The sequence below is a fragment of the Trichoplusia ni genome, chromosome 7, assembly GCF_003590095.1.
Source record: "Trichoplusia ni isolate ovarian cell line Hi5 chromosome 7, tn1, whole genome shotgun sequence".
Taxonomy (NCBI): Eukaryota; Metazoa; Arthropoda; class Insecta; order Lepidoptera; family Noctuidae; genus Trichoplusia; species Trichoplusia ni.
Window position 1 is genome coordinate 14511122 of NC_039484.1, and position 23487 is coordinate 14534608.

Sequence of the window (23487 nt, forward strand, 5' to 3'; positions counted from 1 at the left end):
ATATTAAAACGCTTTTATTGATATTGCAAATCTGTTTCCAAGGACAGCGTATCGGGCAACTACTAAATGTTATTAATCTATTAAGCAGTTTATAGGATTAGAGGAATGAAAAATTACAATATAAAATGCAAGATTTTATTGTAAACGTTTTGGAATATGTTCTGAATCTGGCTTATCATCGGCTTAGACTTTTTCCCAACTATGTTGGGGTCGGCTTCCAGTCTGAGCGGATTCAGCTAAGTACCAGTGTTTTACAAAGAGTGACTGCCTATCTGACCTCCTCAACCCAGTCACCTGGGCAACACGATACCCCTCAGTTTGATTGGTTGTCAGAGTTTCTACCTTCTGACTACCTGTAACGACTGTCAAAGATGTAGGAATAACAGCCGGGACCCACAATTTTATGTGCCTTAGAAAACACGAAACTTTCTAGATTTTCTGAACCTGGCTATATTTTGAATTAAGAATCTGCTCTCAAATACTGAGTTAAGCCCAAACTCTAACATATTATTAGGTACTCCACAAAGTATACGGTACGTGGGTTCTCCTAAAATCACATAAAGGTATTCGTATGCATTTAGTCGGGAAAATTAATTACAATGTCAGATTTAGTCTCTGTGTGGCTTCTAGAAAGTTGCTATTTCAGTTTTAGTGCATATTGTACTGAGTTGAGTAATTAACTTGGTTTGGTAATTGAATGCAGAGTATATTATAAGCTTCTAGTGGTGTAATATTTCTATTATCCGCGCAGCTTGAGGAGCTCGTGAAACAATTGCTAAGACATCACAGGTTAAACATGATCGGTCAGTGGATGGGTGACCATCTGTCATAATGAGTTGATAAGTGTTTTAGAAGGCACGTTAAATTGTGGATCCCGGCTATTCGTGTTGCCCAGGTAGGGCAACACGAATAGCTGTGATGATGAGGTCAGGCAGTCAAGATAAGAAGGCAGATACAAGTTTACACAAGTATTTATCGAGATTACCAGGCTGGTCCAAGAGAAGTAGAATCCAAGAGAAACTATTTTTTTAAAAATTTCTTGCTATACATTCCAGGTTCCAAATAACATTTTTTTTTTCAAATTGAACGGCAAACACTTTAATTGTTCCTTCTCACTTAGTTAACTCTATTAATAAACTAAACTAAAATATCCATCTTTATTCTTATTTGGCGGAAACAGGAAAAGATGTCATTTCTAAGAATACGAAACTATTTAGACGACACTGACCTACAGGAAAGACGGGAAATTGTTACTTTCCATAAATGATTCGTCACTTATAAATACTAATAGAAAAGTAACGGACTCTTGTATATTTCCTAAGGGACTGGGAACAGAAGGCTTAGACAATGTTTCATCGTATGAGAATAGAAAAGACAACTTTATATTAATGGGACTGACCATCCTTTTTGACAAGAAACGTGATTCTGACTTGTTAGACAGTCACGAATCGAATTCTTTTAGAAATTATTAGCATTGAAAATCTCGTGGAAAAAGCCGATAAAAAGACGACTGGCGTTTTACGACCAGAAACGGAAGTACCGAAGTACTTTTTAAATAGTTTTAAAATGACAACGCTTTTAAAATTAATTCTTTAAAATAGATTTAAATGTTCTTTATTAAAGGAAATGCAGTGGCCACCTGCCAGCCTAAGTATCACACTCGGACATCACCTAGGTGTAAACTAAAAAACAGAGTTGGGTAACAAACCCCATATAATGATGTTTCGAAATACGTGCATGCGTTCTGAAGACAAGTGACAAAAATTTTTTTTGTTTTTTCAGCTTCTAACCTATCACATCGTAATCGACCCAGCCGTTCTTGAGGTACGAGGGATATTGAATTGCGCATATAAAAACAAACAAACACATACCGACTCTTATCCTAAATACACACACGGTTTTGACGGCGTGGTGAGTAAAAACAGAAAATATATGAAAAGGTGTGAAACCGAGAGTTGCACCCACACCATATTTGATTTCTATACCTTTGAAATAAATAAGTTTGTTATTTTTGAAGCTTTAGAAGAGTGGCTTAATACAACGCGTGGGTTTGACCAGAACCGTTAAGTTTACTTATGTTTTAGGAATAGAAAAATGACATAAACTGTTCTTTATCAGCCACATTTTCTTTAATTTTTTGTCGTTTTTTGTTATTCGACATTTTCATGGTTTACAGATCTTTGTTGTTCTTGGCTGCTGCATCGTCTTACAATAACTTTGACAGTAAATAGCAAAAATGATTAAAAAAAAACCACAGTTTGTCAACCAGACAGAGTTAGATCGTTATTTGTATTTATACTCTTTCTATTAAGTATGGATGGCGCTGCGTGGGATTATCACACTCAACCGTTCCTTTCGGGTGTCAGCCCAACACACTATTTTTCCAATAGCCTTGTCATAAATTATGTAAGTACTTTCACACGATTTGCAACGGTTTATTCATTTCCACTAAAGTAGGAAACTTAAATATAAATACGAACGACCTTTTTAGACTGTTAAAAAAGATAAAATTTAACTAAGTAAGAATAAAACTGATGGAAGAAAGTTATGGTCAAACAGGTTTGTTTCGATAAATGTGAAGAGTTTTGTTTGGTCAACAAGAGACAAACAGTTTTGGTTAATGTCTTTTATAATGCATAAATACATGAATTTTTACTTTCAGGCAATAATAAATTTGATCTGATTTGACCTAAGTAATGTATAGAAAAGGTGTACGTCACTACCTGTCGTGCATGAAGGCGATTTGATGCGCGAATACAAAATTGCTTAATACTTATTATGCCGGCAGTATACGAAATTGAAATGACTAATTATGGTAGAATAACCGACTATTTGGATTCGCCAATTTACAATAACAAGCTGAAAACAAAGAAAATTATTATGTCCATAGGAACAAAGACATTTATTTCTTTTCGCTATTTTCGTACACAGCAAAATTGAATGAGAATGAGTGGGAGAAGGTTGGATCATGAGAAGGCGGAAACGTGTTAAGGCGGCATACATAGATTTATTTAAAGACAGTATATCCCTATCTATGTTTAAGGATAAAACACACTATATCTAAAAACAAAAGACTACGAGGTGTAAAACTCTACAAAAACAGCTGTTAATGAGGGTGATAACAGGAGGGTCCGCCCCGTCTGTCAGTCTGTAAGTCCGTCCATCATCAAGTATCTCAGGAAATAGCTCTAGAATTGATTTTTTTATGCATGATATATTTCTGTTGTTAAGTTCATAATTTTCAAGGATAACCAATTTTTGTAGCAAATTTGATTAACTATAGCCTGATAGTAAGTAACCATCAGTGTCGCGAGTCTGAATAGCAAATGATTGGGTTTTTGCCTTCAATATTCTCTGAAATTTTTCATAAGAATAATATTAATAAGTCACATCACCCTATGTTAATATCTATATTGCACCAAAGCAAGGCCGGGTGAATACTTTGTCATAAAAATGTTCCGTAAAACAAGATTTATCCAGAAATATAAATCACTAATATTAAAATGTGAAAGTTTTGATGTACCATTATAATAAATATATGCGGCGAGTGTACGCAGAGGGACACTGTAATCTGAAGTTGGAACATAATATATCACAGCGAAAACTATGTTGTACACGTGGGTACTTTATAATGTCATAAGTTTTACTAAAAATGGCTTTGCCTCTCTCCAGTCCGCAGGGATTATGTTGTAAGTAGCTTCTAAGACTGATTTTAACGGTATAATATAAGCAGATGTAAAAGGGTTTCTCTTAAAAGGCAATAAAAATCTTAAAACTATTTTCGTGTATACGCAAACTCAAAAATACCATTCATTTATTTAAATCCAGATAGTAAGTAGTTTTTCAGATTTCTGACTCGCCCACCCTTCACCGATTCTTAAGTGATTTTCGTTGCGAGCAACGAAACGGCGCAACAAAAGCTAACCTTCCTTGCTCACTACGTGGACGAAGTCGCGGGCAGCTGGTATCAATATAAAGGAAAGACAACAGCGATGAAAATTTTACAACACTTTAAAACACGAGAAGATTAAAAATATCTCACATCGTTGCTATGTAGTGTAAACGCTTTTTACTTAGAATAATAACTCACAAGGTATTCATAACTTTTTAAAAATGTATATGGATAGTTATTTGACATGCCATGCACACGTAACCTACTTACTTTAATTACAGATGTGTTCAGTATTTTATTGTAGTACACTAACATAATAAAAGTGAAGTGATAATCGATTTTCCTGTCCACGGTTAATTTCCGACGTTAGTAAGTCATATTTCCCTTGAGACTATTATTTCGCACATGATGTATAGTAGCGGACGCGACAAACGTTGTCCTGATGATATTTCAAGAGTATTAAATGAAAATAAAAGATATTTTTCTTTTGTGTATTTAAACCATCCACCATGATCGGAGTGAAAATTTACACAAATCGTTCCAGCCTAGCCGAGCCGAGACAAACCCGATTAGTACAATTACACGAATACAAAATTTCTATCGGTCGCATGTTTTCGTCCGTTTGTAAACAGGAGTTTACGTATAAACTATTTGCGAGAAAATAATACTGCGACTATAAATTAAGAAGCAAGCTATACTACCGTTCTAATTGGATCAAAATTCACAGGTGGGAAAATTAGATCTAAATCGGGATATTAGTTTAGGAGTTCTTCGCGGACAAACAACGTGACACGTAATGTATATATTAAAAGAAAATATCTACTTGAGGCACGCGAATACAAATATTCATCGAAATGTAAGAAAGCTTTCCCAAGGAAAATGTGCTATTGAAAACCGTTGAGCTGAAACAATATTACAGTTTTGGTTTCAGGTAAGAAATAACATTTTCGCTCCCCGTTTTATTGGAACGTAAACTCAAATAAAATGATATCTATACGAATTGAAACATGTTGTTCGTTTTATAAAGAGGTTTTATGCCGTTCGTTTATATGTATTACCGACGAATACCTTGTTTCAAAGTACATCAGTATATTTTTATTGCAACTAACGTGAAAATAATTCATTATTAAACATAAATCAAATCTATAATTTGAGCTACATGTTAATAGTCTAGAATAATGTTGCGCATGGTTCGCAACCCAATAATATTATAATATGTTAATTCAAGTAACCTTGCATAAATTACACATAATTAGCCCATCATTTTGACCGATGACAGTGTATTGAAATAACAATGAAATCGGATATTGAAAATTCCAGGGAATACTTAAAAATAGATTACGTTCGCTGAAATTTAAACAAAGGAGGTATATTTTGGATTGATTCGAGTTATTTGTATTGAAGTATAATTAAAAAAAATGTTTTCCCTTTCGATACACAAGATCGCTTTTTAACGTTGTAAAATTAGTTACCCAGGAATAATACCAATGAAAGGTGAGTTAGCTAAAGTTTAAAGGACCGCAGTTTAAAACAGTTCTAGAAACAAATCTAGAGCGAATTTGAATCGATAAATCCAATTACCTGTAGGAAACTAGGAAACAAGTACATACTCACCAGAAATTCGTAAAAGCCAAGATTCCTTTGAACAGAAATCTTTTAATTAACCGACTAGCTTTACCTCAGACTCAGACTCAGACCTTAGACTGAATCCTAAAAGTAGACACGTTTAAGCAAAGTTGTCGATTTATCGATGTGCTAAAAGCAAAGTTAGGTAGAGAAAATGGACAAAATAGATTTAATTTTGGAACTGAGCTGGACTCAGGAATTTGTGTTCATCAAAATTATATTTATCAGTAATTTACTCATTTACAACCACGAAGAAGATCTTGCACGCAAAAACATAACAATTGGTTTAAATCGTCATTTTTAGGACAAAGAATCAAGTATATTTTCGAAGCTGTACCGCTGAAAAGGATTTTGCAGGACTTACTGCGCTTTTGAAAGTTGTGAGCCGTTTTATCTAGATTTCATTCTGCCTTTGATATTCTGATGGCTTTGAAAGTTCAATAGCTATAGCTAAAAGAGAATGCAACTGTCTCTTTTGATCACACACAAATACCCCTTGTCTTAACTGTGACTGGATTTGTACAAATGCCGTCTAAGATCCGTTTCCGAGGTATATTGTTTGTATACTTTTATATTCTTAGCCTTCTTATATAATGCCAGCCTTTAGTTACCCACAGGGTAACGATTTTCCCCAAATACCAACTAAACTACTTTTGATAATGCTATAAACTTGAACGTTATAAGTTTCGGATTTATGTTGCCAAGTCTCGAGGGATCGCTTAACGGATTTAAATAAAATTTGCAGATCCAAGGTACAGGTGATGGAGTAATATGTTTTTGATATTTCTTTCATATTTTTGTGTTTCAGTTTTTGAATATGCAATTTTATTGGGCAAAGAATTGTTGATTATACTGAACAGTCCCTTGTTTTTAGAACCTTAATTTACCTTAAAGAAGTCCCTTAATTTTAAAGCACTTTTTTCACTAGTAATATATAACTTTCAGTATTTTTTTTTTTAATTATGCATGGCTTATTTTTCCGTGTCCACCAGGAGGGTAATGATTAGCTATAAATGCAGGAAAAGAAGCGGGAAAACGCTAGTCCTCACTCAACTTATACACTTATACTATGTTTAAAAATCATAACAAGTATTGATAAGGAAAATGTATATTTTAGGGTCACAATTAAAACGAGGCAGTGTTTCACAGTCAATCATGCGCAACTTCGGAACTCGCAAACGACTTTCAAACTAAAACTTTCAGTGTTTCATTTCGAAATGTTGTATATTAATGCTTATTAATTAATAAAAAGTAGGTATTTATTTTCCATTTAATTTATCTTAGCTGTAATGTTGTACCCGTTATACACGGTGATTTTAGTCGTCTTACAAAAGCAGCCCAGTTCATGTATCCGACGTAAAATACCCTTAGGCGCGATTATTATTTTTTTATCATCAACTAAGATAATAAGTACGAAGAAAAATTAAACAAGAGAAATCTGAAATATACTCTTAAAAATGATAAAAACGCCGCCGCCCGCGCCCCTCACCATTGTTACAAGGCTCGGACTTCGCTCGCAACAGAGCTGTGTTTCTAAAAAACTACGAATTGCATCATAATATTGAATAAAAATAAAAGTATTTTATATTTATTCAAATCTCATAAATACCTATTTTTTTATCATGAACATGTTCTAGTCATTGGATACATGAACTGGGCTGCTTTTGTAAGACGACTACAAAATCACCGTGTATATATCTCTAGGCCACTGTGTCATAAACAGTGTGTTATAAACATTTAAGTAAATTAAATTTCGTAGTCAATATAAGTATACCAACATTATAAACAGGACTTTATTTTACCAACAACATATTAGGTAGTTATTGGGTATGAAAATGGATTTACAATCCATGACGCAAAGCGAATATTTATATAGGGACTTATCAATATTTCTAAATAAGTTTTTGATTACACTGATTATTGAAAAACTAATTGACATTTACCCCATTCAAATATTCCGGGAGAAAATAATTTTGTGAGTATATTTATAAATATTTATTCATGTTACCTATTAAACCTATACTCATAACACTGGGGTTGTAATACAACGCCAGTAAAATTTACTTCATCAGATTTATCATATTTTTTAACCATTTTATTATTCTGCACTGTTCTTGCATAGGGAATAATAATGTATACAATGAACTGTATATACATATAATCATTATGAAAGAAGCAGCTTATGGAGTTTTTTGAGGTTCTTCTAAATAAGAATGACATTTTGTAAGCTTGCATCTGGAGTCAATACTGTATCGTTTTAAAAGCGCCTTGATAAAAAAAAAACATTTTGATTTTGAATCTGGCTATCATGGATTATGAGATACTAGCTGTTGCCCGCGACTTCGTCCCCGTGGGTAGAAGATATAAGTTATGATTTAGGTATACCTGCCCGGTTTTTTTCACAATTTCCATTGTATCTTAGCTCCTATTAGTCACAGCGTGATGGTTTATAGCCTAAAGCCCTCCTCGATGAATGTATTCAACACAAAAATATTTTTTTAATTTGGACCTGTAGTTCCTGAGATTAGCGCGTTCAAACAAACAAACAAACTCTTCAGCTTTATATATTAGTATAGAGTATAGATAACTTCGTGATAGTCGGACGGACAGACATCAGAGCTTTTACAATAGTATATTTCCGTACCTAAATAGAAAAATGTAATAAAAATATGTTGAAGCCCATTTTTAATTAAAGGCTATGAGGTAATAACGTCGCTTATCGTTTTCTAATTACGTTACGTAATTCTACCCTCTTGACACAACTTATTAATATTAATACGTAGAAGTATGACATCTCTTCTGTAATCTTATAGAGGATCGTGAAATTCATTACATTATGATACAGAGCTTAGATTAGTTATGTATGAGGATGTGTTTGTTTTTCAAATGTTTTATTGGATATTTATTTTTAAAATTAATTAGCTGTAGGCCACTTATGAGGCATTAAACAGCATTAGAAAATTTCAGGTGTTTCGATTGTTGAAGTAAGGTTATTAATTTGATTGTGCATACATACATATATTAAGTAAAGTCATATTGTACCTGCTTTCACTCGTGAAATTTTATCATTTTTCTTTTATATTCGCAGATTGAGATTTAGATGTCAACTTACTTACTTGTTGAGGAAAACCGGCCTGTATTGGTCTGCTGGAGAACGACCACTTCTTCAATGTGCTTGTATTAATCGTCACAATGCACACCTGCCTTTACAGTCTATGTCTGTCTATGTTACAATCTTTTAAATTTAAGAAACACATATTAAAAAGTAACTTTGTTCTTGTTTTTATCCACATTATTTTGTTGTTATGTGCTTATAAGGCGCGCAGTTCCCACAGGGCAGAGTTACCGTTACATTTTACTGATATGTCATAATTGTAACGACATGTAACATTTTAAACCGGACACGTGACTAACATACGTTAATCAACCGAATAATTAATTACTTAAGTGCTGTACTGCAGCTATTATGTGAATAAGTATCACCCATTAATTATGTTATAAAACGGTTTCATAACGCACGATTAGTTTGTAAGAGGAGCAGTTACACATTACACCACAACAACATAATTTTAAAGAGTATTTGACTAATAAAACCTTATCAGTCAGACTTTTCTTTTCGCTTATTTCGTAAGACCTAACGTCGTCACTTATCTGTACACTTTTTACTGGCAAGTGCCGTTACTGGCTACTTTACTAAACAAGTCCCTATTTCTTTATAAACATGACAAAATATTTTTTCGTAATCTATCTAACAGGAGATTAGATATATCAATTCTAATACTAAATCAAATATATCAGATAGCGAAAGCAATGAGACTGTTGAAGTTATTAAAAGGAGTATTTTTTGTTTTGTTTTTGTAGCACGAAAAACGTGATAAAATACATAAAAGTTTTCAGACACTACGCGATCGTGAATTCAAAGCCATCGATTCAACAATTTATTCATTGGTTTAGCAACTTTTAGCGGAGCCACTTAAGCGATTACCTGTTGCATTTTCAATTCGTTTCAGTACTAGCAAGACTACAATTCTGTGATTGAAATAAATAGTGTAATGTGGACAAACAACTGTGTAATCCGTCTCTCTGGCAGGATGACTGAGGGATTGACGGATTGACTGGATAAGCTCAGGTTGAATAGATTGACTGGGACATTTATGCCTTTGGTTTTCAGTTTATTTAAAAAACAAAGGATTTATAGCACTAGACTAATTCCCATGGCTTGGTATATTTCAACTGATGTAGTGTGGCCATTCTTTTGTTTTTACTGTGATTCGACTGTCAGTCAGAAAGCTTGCTGTCTGCTACTAAAATACACTACTAGATATTATACCTATACTTTTTGTGGAAATCATGACAGAGAACCGCTATGATAACTTGGCTCTTAAGGTCTAAGATTTCACAATAAAAAAAAGAAAATATGAACATGGATGATCAAATTATAGTACTATTTAGTACGTAGATTATTTATACGCTGTAGCAACATACCGGCAGCGAAACCTCTCACCTTCATCACCTGACATCGAAAACCAGTTCGTGTTTCTCGGATTTCGTTACGATTCAATTAAGCTTAGTATTAATGCTACAGATTACTTTGAGATAATCCTGATCGGCTAATCTTACTTTATCGGGATGCTTTTACGTCCGTACGCACTGTCGATTAATTTTAACAACAGCTCAGATTCATTTTAACTACTCGAAAAGCATATTTTTTGTGCTCTCATCTCAAAATTTAGAATAATTCTTTCTTCACGTGATAGTATAGTTGTTTATTTTTGTAATTTTAGTGTAATTCTAGACGTATAGTTGTTTATTTATTAAGTTTTATCTTTAAAGCTTTGTCGAAAAAGCGTTTTGTCTTTCACAGTATAATAAATAAACAATTCGACTTATTATTAGTTTTGTTGAGTCAGAAATTCATGTGGACTTATAATTTCTCCGCGTATGTGGAGATGGTAAGTGTACTTGTTGGCTATACACGTTCTACTAAAATTAGATAAGAGGTACTTATGTTTTCGGAGAAAATTATGAATGCTTTTTGGGAAATTCTTAGGCCTGCCTATTGCCTCGTTAGTTGAAGATTCCACGTGGAATTACTTATTGGTTTATATGGAGGAGTTGTTAATAAAAAGGTCATGCGGTATTGAGATTTTGAATTTTAATATTGTACCTGATATGCCTAATGAGACTCATCGTATTGCTAGCAATAATGAAAAAGTCAAAATAATGTTAAGGTTAGGCTCTCAGACGCGCTACTATTGTGGATATTGAAGGCATTCTAGAAATCAGTGGATTTCACATAAGCATGTATTATGATAATATAAGAATGTGACAGCCTTTAATCATGTTGATTTTTAATTCAAATCACGATAAAATTCTGTTTGATTTTCTTTTCACTTCGCTTAACAGTTTTTGCAGCAACTGCATCTACGTATTTTTTCAATGTTGTCTTCGCTACATGACGTAGCTTTGTTCCAATTTAGATGTGTAGTTCGTTTTTATTACCATAGCTTAACAGTCTACTTTTAGCTTTAACCTCGAACCTCGTGCCTTTACAAATCTTGTGCAAAACGTTTCACCGGCAAAGATTAGTAAATGAAACTTATAAAGGCAGCAGTCAAACCGCCAGAACGGAGAGCGACACAAGAAAAAAAAAGATTGTATTCAGTCGGTGAAAGCGGAGACACCAGAGGAATATGAATACATCCTACTCATTGATGCATAGAGTGCCTAACTACTAGCTTTACGTCTTAATATACATTAAAGAGAGTATTTAGAAGACCCCTCTCGGAGTCTCTAGCTTTTATTCGAATGGGTTCATCAATAAATGGGCAAGTAAAGAGAAATATTAATTGAATGAAATATTAGCCGATCGAGGTCTGGCTATCGCTTCGTGCACGCTGGATATTTAATTCGCCAGTGCCCATTCGCGATTGGCCAGTGGGCTTATGCTGTCTGTGAGGCTGAGTCGTATTCGCAGCGCTTAATCCGAAGCTTCACAGATAGAACGGGTCAGCTTTAGGTATGATAGGTGATTTCCGTATGTGAAGACTAAAATAGATTTAACTTTAAGTCTATTGACGTCCAATTATTTTAGCGATCGGCTTTGATTTTGAATATTGTCAGGGGTAGAAAATCTTACTTGGTCGTGTAGACGTGGTATCGGTATATCTCATCGATGGTGGTTTCCTATCCCTAGATCAACAAATACTTTCCTTTGTAAATCATACCTCTACTTTTATAATAACTATCGTGAGACTGATTCATTATTAAATGATGTAACGGTTTACTCACGCGTACTCACAGTTCGACTCGCGATCCCGCCGCGTCTGCTCATGATTAAGGACTCCGGTTGGGTCCGAAACTAGTCGAGCTACCCCGATAAATACGCGTGAGTAAACCTTTACATCATTTAATAATCATACCTCTGTTGTCGAGGATCGAGACTCCTTAGACGATCGAAACAAATTATCCTGCACAAAACATTTACAACGCTTTTACCTGCAACAGTCCGTAGCGCAGCTCGATGTCCAGGAAGAAGTACTCCTTGGCGTAGGGTGCCTTCGGCGTGGTCAGGTTGATCTGCTGCTGCTGCGCGCTCGGCGGGCCCAGGGTTATGGGGTGGGGCATGATCGGCGGCTGGCAGCCCGGCATTACGTTGCATTCCTAAGAACAGGGGCTTTGGTTAGTGATTGAAATCTTCTTACCATCATTTTCGTCATATCAGTGTAACACTGTCTATCGAAATAAAAATTATGGTGCAAAATTATGTACCTCAGAAACGACTTAACCCCTGCGAATATTCTTTTAATGCAGCAGACCATTAACCATCTAAGCTATCGAATGGTTATGGTTGTATATATTACACTTGTTGGTAAGTAACCTTAAATTTTGGTGACAATAAAAAAAACAATACGGATGAAAGAAAAACTTGGATCTAGTAGGTATTTTAGTCATAAAACATGTCATAATAAAATACAAATTTCTTTGTAATTAATCATCACTGGCTGTTTTTAAATACAACTTCTGTTTAGGCATTCATGAAGAACAACAATCAACAAACCGAAATAAGGAAAACCTATTTGTCAAATAGCTTTTTAAATGGCTGTTCAATACAAAAGTATCCGAAAACAATTCCAATATTAGACGGAAAATGCGACGAAAGTAATTCGATTCGTTATCTAAAATTAAAAAGAAGCCTGCGACCGAAAATAATTTAAATGTGATGTTCAATAAGGACAAACGTAGAACTTCAATATTTGGAAAAGGAATTATAGAGAATAGGAAAAATACTAAATATTGACGAAACTAATTACAACCGCTAATTGAGTATACTGAGGCAAGTAAAAAACAAAGTTTAGTCCTTATAGACAAGATAGTTTCCAGCTTGAATGCTTTAAATTACAAAAAGTCTTTGAAACAACCACAACTATCCACAGCACGAATGAAAGTGCAGTGTTTATGAGTATAAAAAGACAAATGAATCCCATCGATCAGAGGAACAGCAATGATAATAAAAGGTGCCCGTGTGAGGAACCCGCTTAATGGAGGAACAATAATTCACTGGGGCCTGCAGGCCGGACACGATGTCAAAGTATCCATTAGTCAGCGTGCACGCGCACACGGGAAATTAAATGAAATGTCCACTTCCCAGGCACAAGATTTTTTTGTTTTAATAGGACTCCTGTAGATTTGGCTCAAGAATCACAACCGATGAATATGAATGATCGATCGCTTAAGCTCGGTGTGTCCTAAAGAATCAAATGACTGGCTAGGAACAAAACTATTCAGAAGTAGTAAATAGGAGCAAGAGAAAACATTTTCCGCTGCAAGAAGCTGCCGGAACTATTATATATATATACTATATTTTTTTACTATAGTAGAAAAAAGACATCAGTAACTGAGTACATTTAGGCAAGAGGCTAGGACTAAACAAAAGTTTAAAATGATCACCCTTGTCTTTAACTGAACAGGTAATGTATCATATTAAGTTAGTAAGATTGTAGTTGTAAACAACTTGAATGAGATCTCTAAATAGGGATAAACCACTTTCATTAATAAGAATTACAAAAATAATTGATAAAACAGTAAAGAAAATGGCCGAGGATAAAGAACTGAATAAGAAAGTTTATTCCTAGCAGTGGGATAAAATAGGCTAGATAAAAAGAATCAGCATTATATCAATCCTGCCTTTGCTTTTAATTGACATAATCCAGGCGGATCAGAAACCAATCATAAATACCTTGTGGAGGACAACGAAGAATCTAGAAACATTAATGAAATAACTATAAATAAAAACGAAATGTAATAAATAGTTGGGATCTCCCAGTAATGAGGTTACGTATTGTCAGGCCGGCGACCCAGTCATTCCTTTCTCCCAGTTAGGTTTTTCTCGTAAGTCCAATATGATATATATGATTGCATACGTCTGGGGACGTGGAATGTCCTTTATTAATACATATCTATTGGGTTTCTTATTGACATAGTACATGAGAAGATAAATTACATGACATTCATTGAAGTATAAGCGTGGAAGCTGGCAATGTTTTAATAGTTTATACATAGGGGAAAAAAAAACGCAGCATCTGTTTACGTACAAAAAGTATGTCATATTGCAATATACATACTACCGAGGTTAAAATTCCTGGAAGAGTACCTTGTACGAGTATATTACGAGGTTTCCAAAAGTGAACCGAAAAGAAAACTGTACTGGAAATATAAGTAGAATTTAAGAACAATTTCGAGAAAATATTTTGAGGATATCTTGAGGCCCATGATCGCCCTACACATAGGAAACTATTCTTATGCGCGCGGAAAGCTCAATGAATGTAAGGATTTATTTTATAAACTACCCTATTTTTTTCCCTTCTATTAAATTACAAATACTTAATATTGGAAACATTTACTATCGTTAACCAAAACATTAAAATACAGAACACTCGATTAACTGAATTGAAAAAGGTTTTACTAACACAATTTCCGCCCAAGAAACAATACTTAAAATTTGCGCTAAATACCTTGAAAAGACGAAAGCACAATTTCCTGGATCCTTTAATATTTTAAATACTGGGCAACAGTTGTGAAAGCAAGACACCGCGTGTTACTTCATATATCGGCATCTCTTTCACAATCTGAACAGTTTCCTTTTAAAAGTTGGAAGCAGGCTCTAAGTACTTATATTTGTAAAACAATTGATAACAGTACGATGAAGTTAGGTTAGTATTCCATTTCTCTGTTTATTGTTTCGTTTGACTTGTGTTCTCTTTGTTGCTATTGAAACTGTGAACGTTAATTGGAGAATTTTGTATACGGGTTTGCTTTTCAATACCCCAGTGATTAAAGGTGGCTGTTCAGTTAAATCAGTACAATTAGCTGAATATGTTTCATTGTAAACCATTATTGTTTTCGGCAATTGTTTGGTTATGTTTAAAATTTTACGATGAAATTAAAGAGGTTTCATGTTATTTGGAGATGTTCAACTGAGAGATGACCTTGTTTGGTCGGTGTTAATTAAATATGAATATTTGTCAAGGATTCTCTAACAACTATGACAGGTGATTGATACAGCAGCCGTGTTAGTTTTACTGAATTTGGCACTTGCGCTGATGGCTAACAAGGCCTATACAGGAGTGGCAACGCCGGTTGCATTGTTTATTTATTAACAAGAACTTAATAAGACTAAACGCATAAACTTATTGTAGAAAAGTGGTGTTTTAAAATTTTGCATAATCTTATCCAAAATTAGAACGTGGACGTCAAACAGAAAACAGAATTGAATTGAAAAGAAAAGTCGCAAACTTAAACTCGCTCTAGCCAAAAATAGAATAGAATTTTGAATGCCACTGGATAATTCGTTACGGGTTGAATGCGGACAACGAATAAAAGCTAGACTACAGTAAATGTTAGGTGTTTTCATTAAGCAGAAAATTTAGAGGAAGTGGCACTCTCAATGAGCGAGATTTTGAGTTAAAGATCGAGGACCAACATTGGTGTAACTAAATATTATGTGAATGACATTAGTTTTTGACATGTGCTTGGCAGTTCAATACATCGACCTTTTCCTCAACCTTTGCGCATAAGGTACATCTATCGTCCCAGTTGTCATACTCCCAAACCTTACAAAGTGATGTATTTTTTTTTACGAATTGGATAGAGTGGAAAAACGCGGAAACCTCAGGTCAGGAGCTCGTGGCTAAGCTATAACCGCATAAGTGATTCGATCACAGGTTAAGCTATGCTTGACGCGGTTGGTCCGTGGATGGGTGACCATCTTTGTCATAACGAGTTGATCCGTGTTTCGGAAGGCACGTTAAATTGTGGGCGCGGCTGTTATTCCTACATCTTTGACAGTCGTTACAGATAGTCAGAAGCTAAAAAAGTCTGACAGCCAGTCTAACCAAGGGGTATCGTGTTGCCCAGGTAACTGGGTTGAGGAGGTCAGATAGGCAGTCGCTCCTTGGAAAACACTGGTACTTAGCTGAGACCGGTTGAACTGGTAGCCGACCCCAACATAGTTGGGAAAAGGCTAGGCCGATGATGACTCTGGTCCCAAAGAGTCAAATAATACAAATTCCTATAAGAACAGAAACTGCAAATCTGTAGAAATTATAATCTCTTTCGACAAGTGACATGAGTTTGAATTGTGAGTTCAGCACAAAGCTGAGGGTGAACGATTCAGCAGAGTCAGCACTCGAAGATATACAACATAACAGTAGTTATCAGGCCATTCCTTCTATTTGCTCATGTTCAATATACGTTTTCGTGTTTGCCACTTGGACTTTGCGCTGCGGCCAGGGATTTCCCGAATTGTGGATAGGCAAATATTTGCATTACTTTGAGTTATTTGCACGGTATGTATGCGTTTGAATAACGGTGTGTTTAACATCGGCTATGCTGGTGTGGGTTAAAGGAATTACACCCTAAATAGTTAGCTACAATTGACTTGTTAACGAGAATTTTAATTAGATCAACCACGAAAAGGCTGCTTCGCAAAATTGTTACGTATTTTTGTACACTTTCCTGAGGGAGGATTATTTAATTTTGCTTTTGCCATATGCGTCTACATATTCGTATTATTTGCAAAGATTATCGTTTTGATTAATAAGATAATTATTTTAATTTGAAAAACACAGTAGTGTACCGACGATATCAAGGCAGAAACGCACCTTTAATTTCTGGAGGCTTATTATGTATAATTGCTTCGCATTAGAATTGACAATGAATTGAAAACTTCAATATTGGAATGACATTGATATTCAGCAAATAACGCTACTGTGACATTTTGTTCAACAACTATACACGTTGGAATTAAGAGATAAACCTACTTTTGCGATTTTGTTTTACGTCACATAGTATCAACCGATACTCGTATACCTAAAACAAAAGCTTAAATATATATTAAAAACATTCAGATAAAATCTGTGAAGTTATAAAAATATTCTCTGTTATCTTTCCAGAGACGAGCTTCGCTTTCAATAACACAAAACGATCGTCTTCTATGAAGCATCACACTCGTTCCAACCCAGCAGGAAAAGGTTTTCATAGCACATGTGTTGTACACTACAAGTGAGTGAGCCCCTTTCAGGAAGGTCGTTAATACCTGTCAACAATATTGGGTGAATACCACCACCGTATTTACCGATGTAAGGGAGATAAAATACCTTCGGCATTTTCATTGGGACCTACAAATATTTTGTTGACATAAGTGACATATCGTTTCTGGCATCTACGAGTATTTCAGGATATAATCTAAGAATTTAAAAGGTGAATACGGGCAAGTGTGACAGCGGAGCCTCATTATTTATTAGTACTAGTAAATAAGTAAATTAAGTTAAATTTTTAAATTAGTATCATAATATGAAACGTGATTAAGGCTAATTTTAAGAATGAATGTTAATTCAGAAAAAAGCCACCGTCAATTGTATCAGTAACAATATTAAGAAGTTTGAATCATCATTTATCGTATCCTAACTGATTTACTCCCACACCCAATCTAATAAATCAATTCGCCTCCCGGGTAAAAAAAGTGTGAAAGAGAAAAGTTCCAAACCAAACACGATGGTATAAAATTATTCGATATACATTTACAGGGCGATTTGATATTTGGAATCGACTTCCATCTCTAGAACTAAAATGGTTGTAGATCCGGAATAGAAGAGCAGCTTTATAACACCTTGTAGTTCTTAGATGCCACCTGCTTAGATGTTATAATTTCTTTTTTGAAGAAAACGTCTTTAAGGCGGTACGTTAGGCAATTTAATCCTTGTGTCGCGGGAGATTTTACAAACATACAAATCACGTGCACAAATTCCAATATTCTTGAGCAGATTTTGCTGTTCTTTTATTTTCGTATCTCTTTTGTTTATCTTCTATACAGTAGAGTTTTGTTACGTAGAAGAGGCTTTGAATAGTTAATGGCTCACTTTTGAGCTCACTAGTTCATCATACTCAGAAAGCCGATCCACGAAAGCAGTCTAACGTAATTATGCTTTTCACTTTCTGAATGCTAAGACGAAAGCATTCAGCAAAATAAGTAAGCTCTCCTTTGTTGTTCGCTGCAGAGTTGCAAATTCGAGATAATTATTTGAAATGGGAAAATGCAGCTCCATTTTGTAGAGCCAGTGATATTGGCAGTGACCTTGTGTGTACATTTCGTATTAAATCCGTGTTCATATAAGCAACAACCACTATTGACAGTGATTTCTGATGGAACTAATTGCAATGTCGGCTTTAGGTGGAAATTCGATGACAAAATTAATTTGTACGTTCCTGTGATGGTTCATCCGCTAAAATATAGGCTTCATCGTATTAAATACCAATATTATGACTTTAATATTGTGTTTGTTTTCAGATACAAAAACCTTTTTTTTTTAATAGCTAAATTTTTGACAAATAGGAGCGTACATAAATTTTTCAAATAGCTCTAAATACTGACACGTACTTATCACAGGGAGAAAATAATCTTCATCTGCGTTACCGTCTTGAGGTAAATACTCCTTCGATGCAATACGCTCGAAGTGTTCCCGTAACATTGACATTGAATAGTTACATTGAAGTTCAGGTTTACCTGAAGCAATTGTTTGGTTTCAATCTCTAAAGCCGGAATATTGTGTTACGCTGTAATCGATTCTAGAATCTAGATGGAATATGTTAACTGATCGGTTATTGTTCCGTGACCTCTAAAGACTTGAGGCGCTGAGAGTTCTGAGAAATAAGCTATGTATATGTACGTAAATATTAGTTACGGCTTTATTTAAGACTCCATCTGTTACTTGCTCAGCAACAACAGAAATATCTCATCATCAATAATTTCAACTGGCTAGCTATTGTAGTTGATAAACCTAATGCAAAATCAATAAATAAAATTTAACATGTATTCATATTGAAAATCGTAAATGAAACGCAATGATAAATAGTTTCAAATCATATGGCATGGTTATGCGTCCCCAAGACCTCTATCATCTCGTCAAAAATCAGATTTAATCTACCTATAGATGTAACACATCAAAATAAGCTTTCTTTTTTATAAATCAGTGCGTAAAAAAAGTCTCACGCACCAAGGTTGTATTGCCTTAAGAGCTGCTCGTAAACGAGAGAACAAAATTACAGGGCTCGAGTAGACGTAGTTACATCCAAAGTAAGTGTAGCTCGCTATTATCTTCCAATTTAGCGCTTAAACGATACCTTCATTTAGTGGATCATGTATAAAGGATGACTGGTAACAGCTGTTACAAGCTCATCAATTTCGACTTAAGTAAAATGTTATAATGTTTACCTATTAAGTGTATTGAAAGACAATGTTTGAACCTATGAGTTGATAATTTTGAAAATTTGTTTCTCTTTAAACGAGCTTTTGAAATAGTTTTGTTTAATGTATTGATAATATTATTGACCTTTACAAAAGGACAATGTCACAGACAAAAAAATCTTGTATCGTCATCATCCCCGCCTTTTCCCGACTATGCAGGGATCCACTTCTAGTGTTTTACAAGGAGCGACTTCTCATCTGAACTCCTGAACCCAGCTACCTGCGCAACATCATACCCCTTAGACTGGTTGTCAGTTTTTCCAGCTTCTGATTACCCGTAACGACGGTCAAAGTTGTATTAATATCACCCACTACTGAACGTGCCTTCCGAAACCACAATATGAATACTAAACATTTTCGTCCATCAGATTCCTCATTAAGCAATATTAATATTTAATCAGAAAGGAATAATACCGATTATGGTATGGATGACTTGATATAGCAACATTATTGTAGTAGGTATATTGTGTGCATCAGTCCATCATCGTAAGCCGGATTAACAATTAAATTCACATTCGAGGTATCAACAATGCTCCGACCGTGACCTTGGCACGTGGTACGCTATTGATCAGTGCTTCGAGCTTCCACAATGTAATATTTGATTGTCAGGTGCAATTTGGGGATGTCGGAATGAAAATTGGATTAATCTGCGGTCTGATTATTCGATGCTATAAATTCGGCAAAATATTGGTAGGCTTTTCGGAGTCGGGAACAAGAATGGTAGCAAGTGAGGTGCACTTAATACGGTCGGTCCGTGGATGGATGACCATCTATTTCATAACCAGTAATTCTGTTTTTTGGAAGATACGTTAAATTGCGAGTCTCAGCTATTATTTACACATTTGGCAGTCGATACGGGTAGTCTGACAACTAGTCCGATTAAGGGGTATCGTGTTGTGCAGGTATGAGGAAAAGAGGAGGTCAGATAAGCAGTCCCTCCCTACAAAACACTGGCTAATTATCAGTGTTGCTGCATCCAGTTACACAGGAAACCAACCCCAACATAATCGGGAAAGGCTAGTATGATGTAATCGTGTTTGCCAGATGTGGAAAAACGATGGAATCGCAAAAACATACTTTAGTACTTTTTTGAGTATATTCCAAGCACAAATTGCATGAAAAACAAAGTCTCCGCTTACAAAGTATTTCAAAACTTAATTTACATTTATTTGTTTGTATATTTTCGAGTCGTTTGTAAAGTACGCGATATTAAGATAATAATTTCTCTAATATCGTTTCGCGTTACACGAGGGACGACACTATATCCCTTTGTGTGCTCTACATTGTGTATCTTACGTAAGTATTATGTTATATAAACTGAAGCTCGTAATTCATCCTCGTTTATGGAAGAAATAATGTTCCTTATTAGTAACACGGCGAGAGTAACCTAGAACCTTGAAACTATACTTAGACCGCAAAAGCGAAAGTTGACTTCATTTTGTAGAATGTAGAGCAATTTTTTTGAAATTGAATGAAGCTACAAGTAAAGGTACACACACGTGGCTGGTCACAAGAATAACTTTGACAGTCTTTTGTATTTAGGTACACGACAGACAGCTTTTATATGTATGTCAAAAGATTCAAACGACAGATAACAAAGTCAGTGAGTTACCAATCAGAACTTTGATGGCCGATGGCATAACGATAAGAAGCTATAAGGGCGATGATTTGTTCAAACAAATGAATATTGTAATGTGAATATCTGGTAATTGCTCTTTAGTGATATTTTATGTTCGTGTGCCGTGATCATGGAAAACCAATTGTAATTATTGTGAGACGAGGTTTAATGGTAGTCAGTTGTTTATTTTGACTTTATCGATACGTGGATATAGAAAAATGACGCTAAATGTATTTATCCACATTTTTTTGGGACTTAGACAAAACGTAGCATAATACTAATACCGATATAAGACTAGTCAACTCGCTTACGCGCTTATATACCGGGGATAGCATTCGTGATACTTCAGCTTAGATCCATGAACTTAAACTCACATTGGATTTTGAAATGGATACCACAAAAAACATGTTAATTTGATTAAAGACTTGTAGCAGGCCCTTTAGTGCGTAACGGACTGCAAATGAATTCAATTATAATAGTTTAATGTTATTGTCAAAATCGACTAACTGTATACCTGCAGCCATTCGAGAATGAATATTGGACAATATTGCAAATCGACACCAGCATACATTTGCATTTAATGCATAAAGGCCTTTGATTTTAACGGTAATGTTATTTCAACATCTGTTTGTGCTGTAATTGATTTCCACTTTGTTGAAATATTCAGATTCAATTATTGTTTAACGTTTTATTAATATATATATCCAGGACAGAACTTGTAAGCATACTGAAGCAGACCCTCAATATTAACGTGGTCCTTTCAATATTTCTAACGCATATTTTAAATGAGATGACAAAATGACGATCAATCCTCAGCATGTATCTCTGATACGTCATTCGCTTTGTAATAGACTTCTAGGCTACCCTGAATTTAGTGGAGTCTATTAAAGTGTAAAATATTTCGTCATGTTTAAAGACATCATTGTGCATTGGTAAAGAAAAGTTCGCCGCAGAAAAGTCTCGATTGAGGAATATCAAAGTGACCGGTACCTATAGCTAGAGAAGCTGAACTCTTAGGCTGAGTTACCGATAAAGAAGACTACAACAAGCTGATTGCTAATCTTCACTCATTAGGGAGGCACGCTAGAAGAAGATAATTTCCACAGCGTCCAAAGTCCTGCAATGAGAGTCCCTAGTACAAAGCTTAACTACGGAGACAAGGTACTTACATGCCAAGCTAAGATGTTATGCAGGCTCGCCAGAACCGGTTCCGAAGCGAAGGCAATGGTATGATGACCTTCTTCCAACGAATGGATTATCTGAAGCATCTTAGGGTGACGCATCTTCTCCATCGCAGCGATGCAGATGCGGATACGATCCAACATGCTCTCCTTGCGTTTCGGCTTGTAAAGTTTCTCCGCGATACGCTTGTCGAAGACGAACACCGAGCATTCCTGCAACAAAAGAAAATCCAGAATTAAACATTTGCAGTATATTAATATAAAAAGTCTTATATCTGGAAAGGTACATATTATATTTCTTTTCGTTGTGCTAGGTACTGAAAGTATCTGAAAATCGCAGTAGTTTGCGTTGTGTTCCCGGATGATGAGAAATGGAGAAAATCCAAGCGGATTTCTCCGGATAAAAAAGTTGCTGATAGAATACAACTGTGTATTGTTTATTACAATTTCAAGAAAACGTTAAGTGTTTGTGCTTGTATTTCTAGAAAGACAGAGGTTACGCAGAATTTATTTCAATTTTGCTATTGTTTTAATACATCACCCGACTTCAGTTCGTCATTGTCATTGTCATTGTCCATCATCCGAAAATGATTTTTACAGTTTCCTACGTGTATATTCAGTCTTCACGATTATATTTTTGAGTGGAATATAATAGGTTAGTACAAGTATAAGAATAATATTTTCTTAGTTACTCGCTTTGACAGCGATATTTCGAAAGACGGGTAAAAAGATGAAATATTGATAAGAAATCATTCAACCAAATACATTACACGAAGAATACACCGGGATTTCAACATAAAGTTTATGTCAGATGTTTCCAGTTGATTTATTTACACACGTTCTGAGAGCTCTAATCGTAACAGGTGTGGGAGCGAGAGGCCACTACGAAGAGTTCAGTACGCTATTTCTTTCTCGGACTTGCTTTTAAATTACGGACGCTAGTCGGATGCTGTATTTACAAAAGTGTTGATGACATTTAAAGTGCAAGTGCACTTGACATAGTTTGAAAAATAAAATCTTCTCTCACGACCTACTGGAACTTTTCCAGATTAAATCAATACAAAAGTACTAGGTTCGTGAAATAAAACTAAATAAATATGATTGCGTTAGCATCCCTCTCAAAAACATTACTGAATGATGGCCAAGACGGCAATGAAAGTTACACTAAAATTCTAATTCTAATCTCAAGTAAATCGTGAACCCATTATTTGGAAAAAACGACGGAGACATTTTCAATAAATATCAAACCCTGGTAATTACAAAAATGTTCTATACAGAAACGTTATTTAAGGAAAACGCTTCGTAAAGTATACCGTCAGCAATTTTACGATAATTTTCAGAAGCAGTCGGTAACGGGCGACCATTT

The 23487-nt window shown here is 35.0% G+C and overlaps 1 protein-coding gene across 1 annotated transcript in view; it reads right to left on the reverse strand.

Annotated features, from left to right (window-relative positions):
• LOC113495580 (SCY1-like protein 2) overlaps nucleotides 1-23487 on the reverse strand; it is a 138050-nt gene that overhangs the window by 29894 nt on the left and 84669 nt on the right. Inside the window, exons 3-4 of the mRNA XM_026874356.1 lie at nucleotides 22110-22334; nucleotides 12017-12181 (exon numbers count right to left, since the gene is read on the reverse strand). Of these exons, the coding sequence (XP_026730157.1) occupies nucleotides 12017-12181; nucleotides 22110-22334 (390 nt within the window). The remainder of the gene's footprint in view (nucleotides 1-12016; nucleotides 12182-22109; nucleotides 22335-23487) is intronic.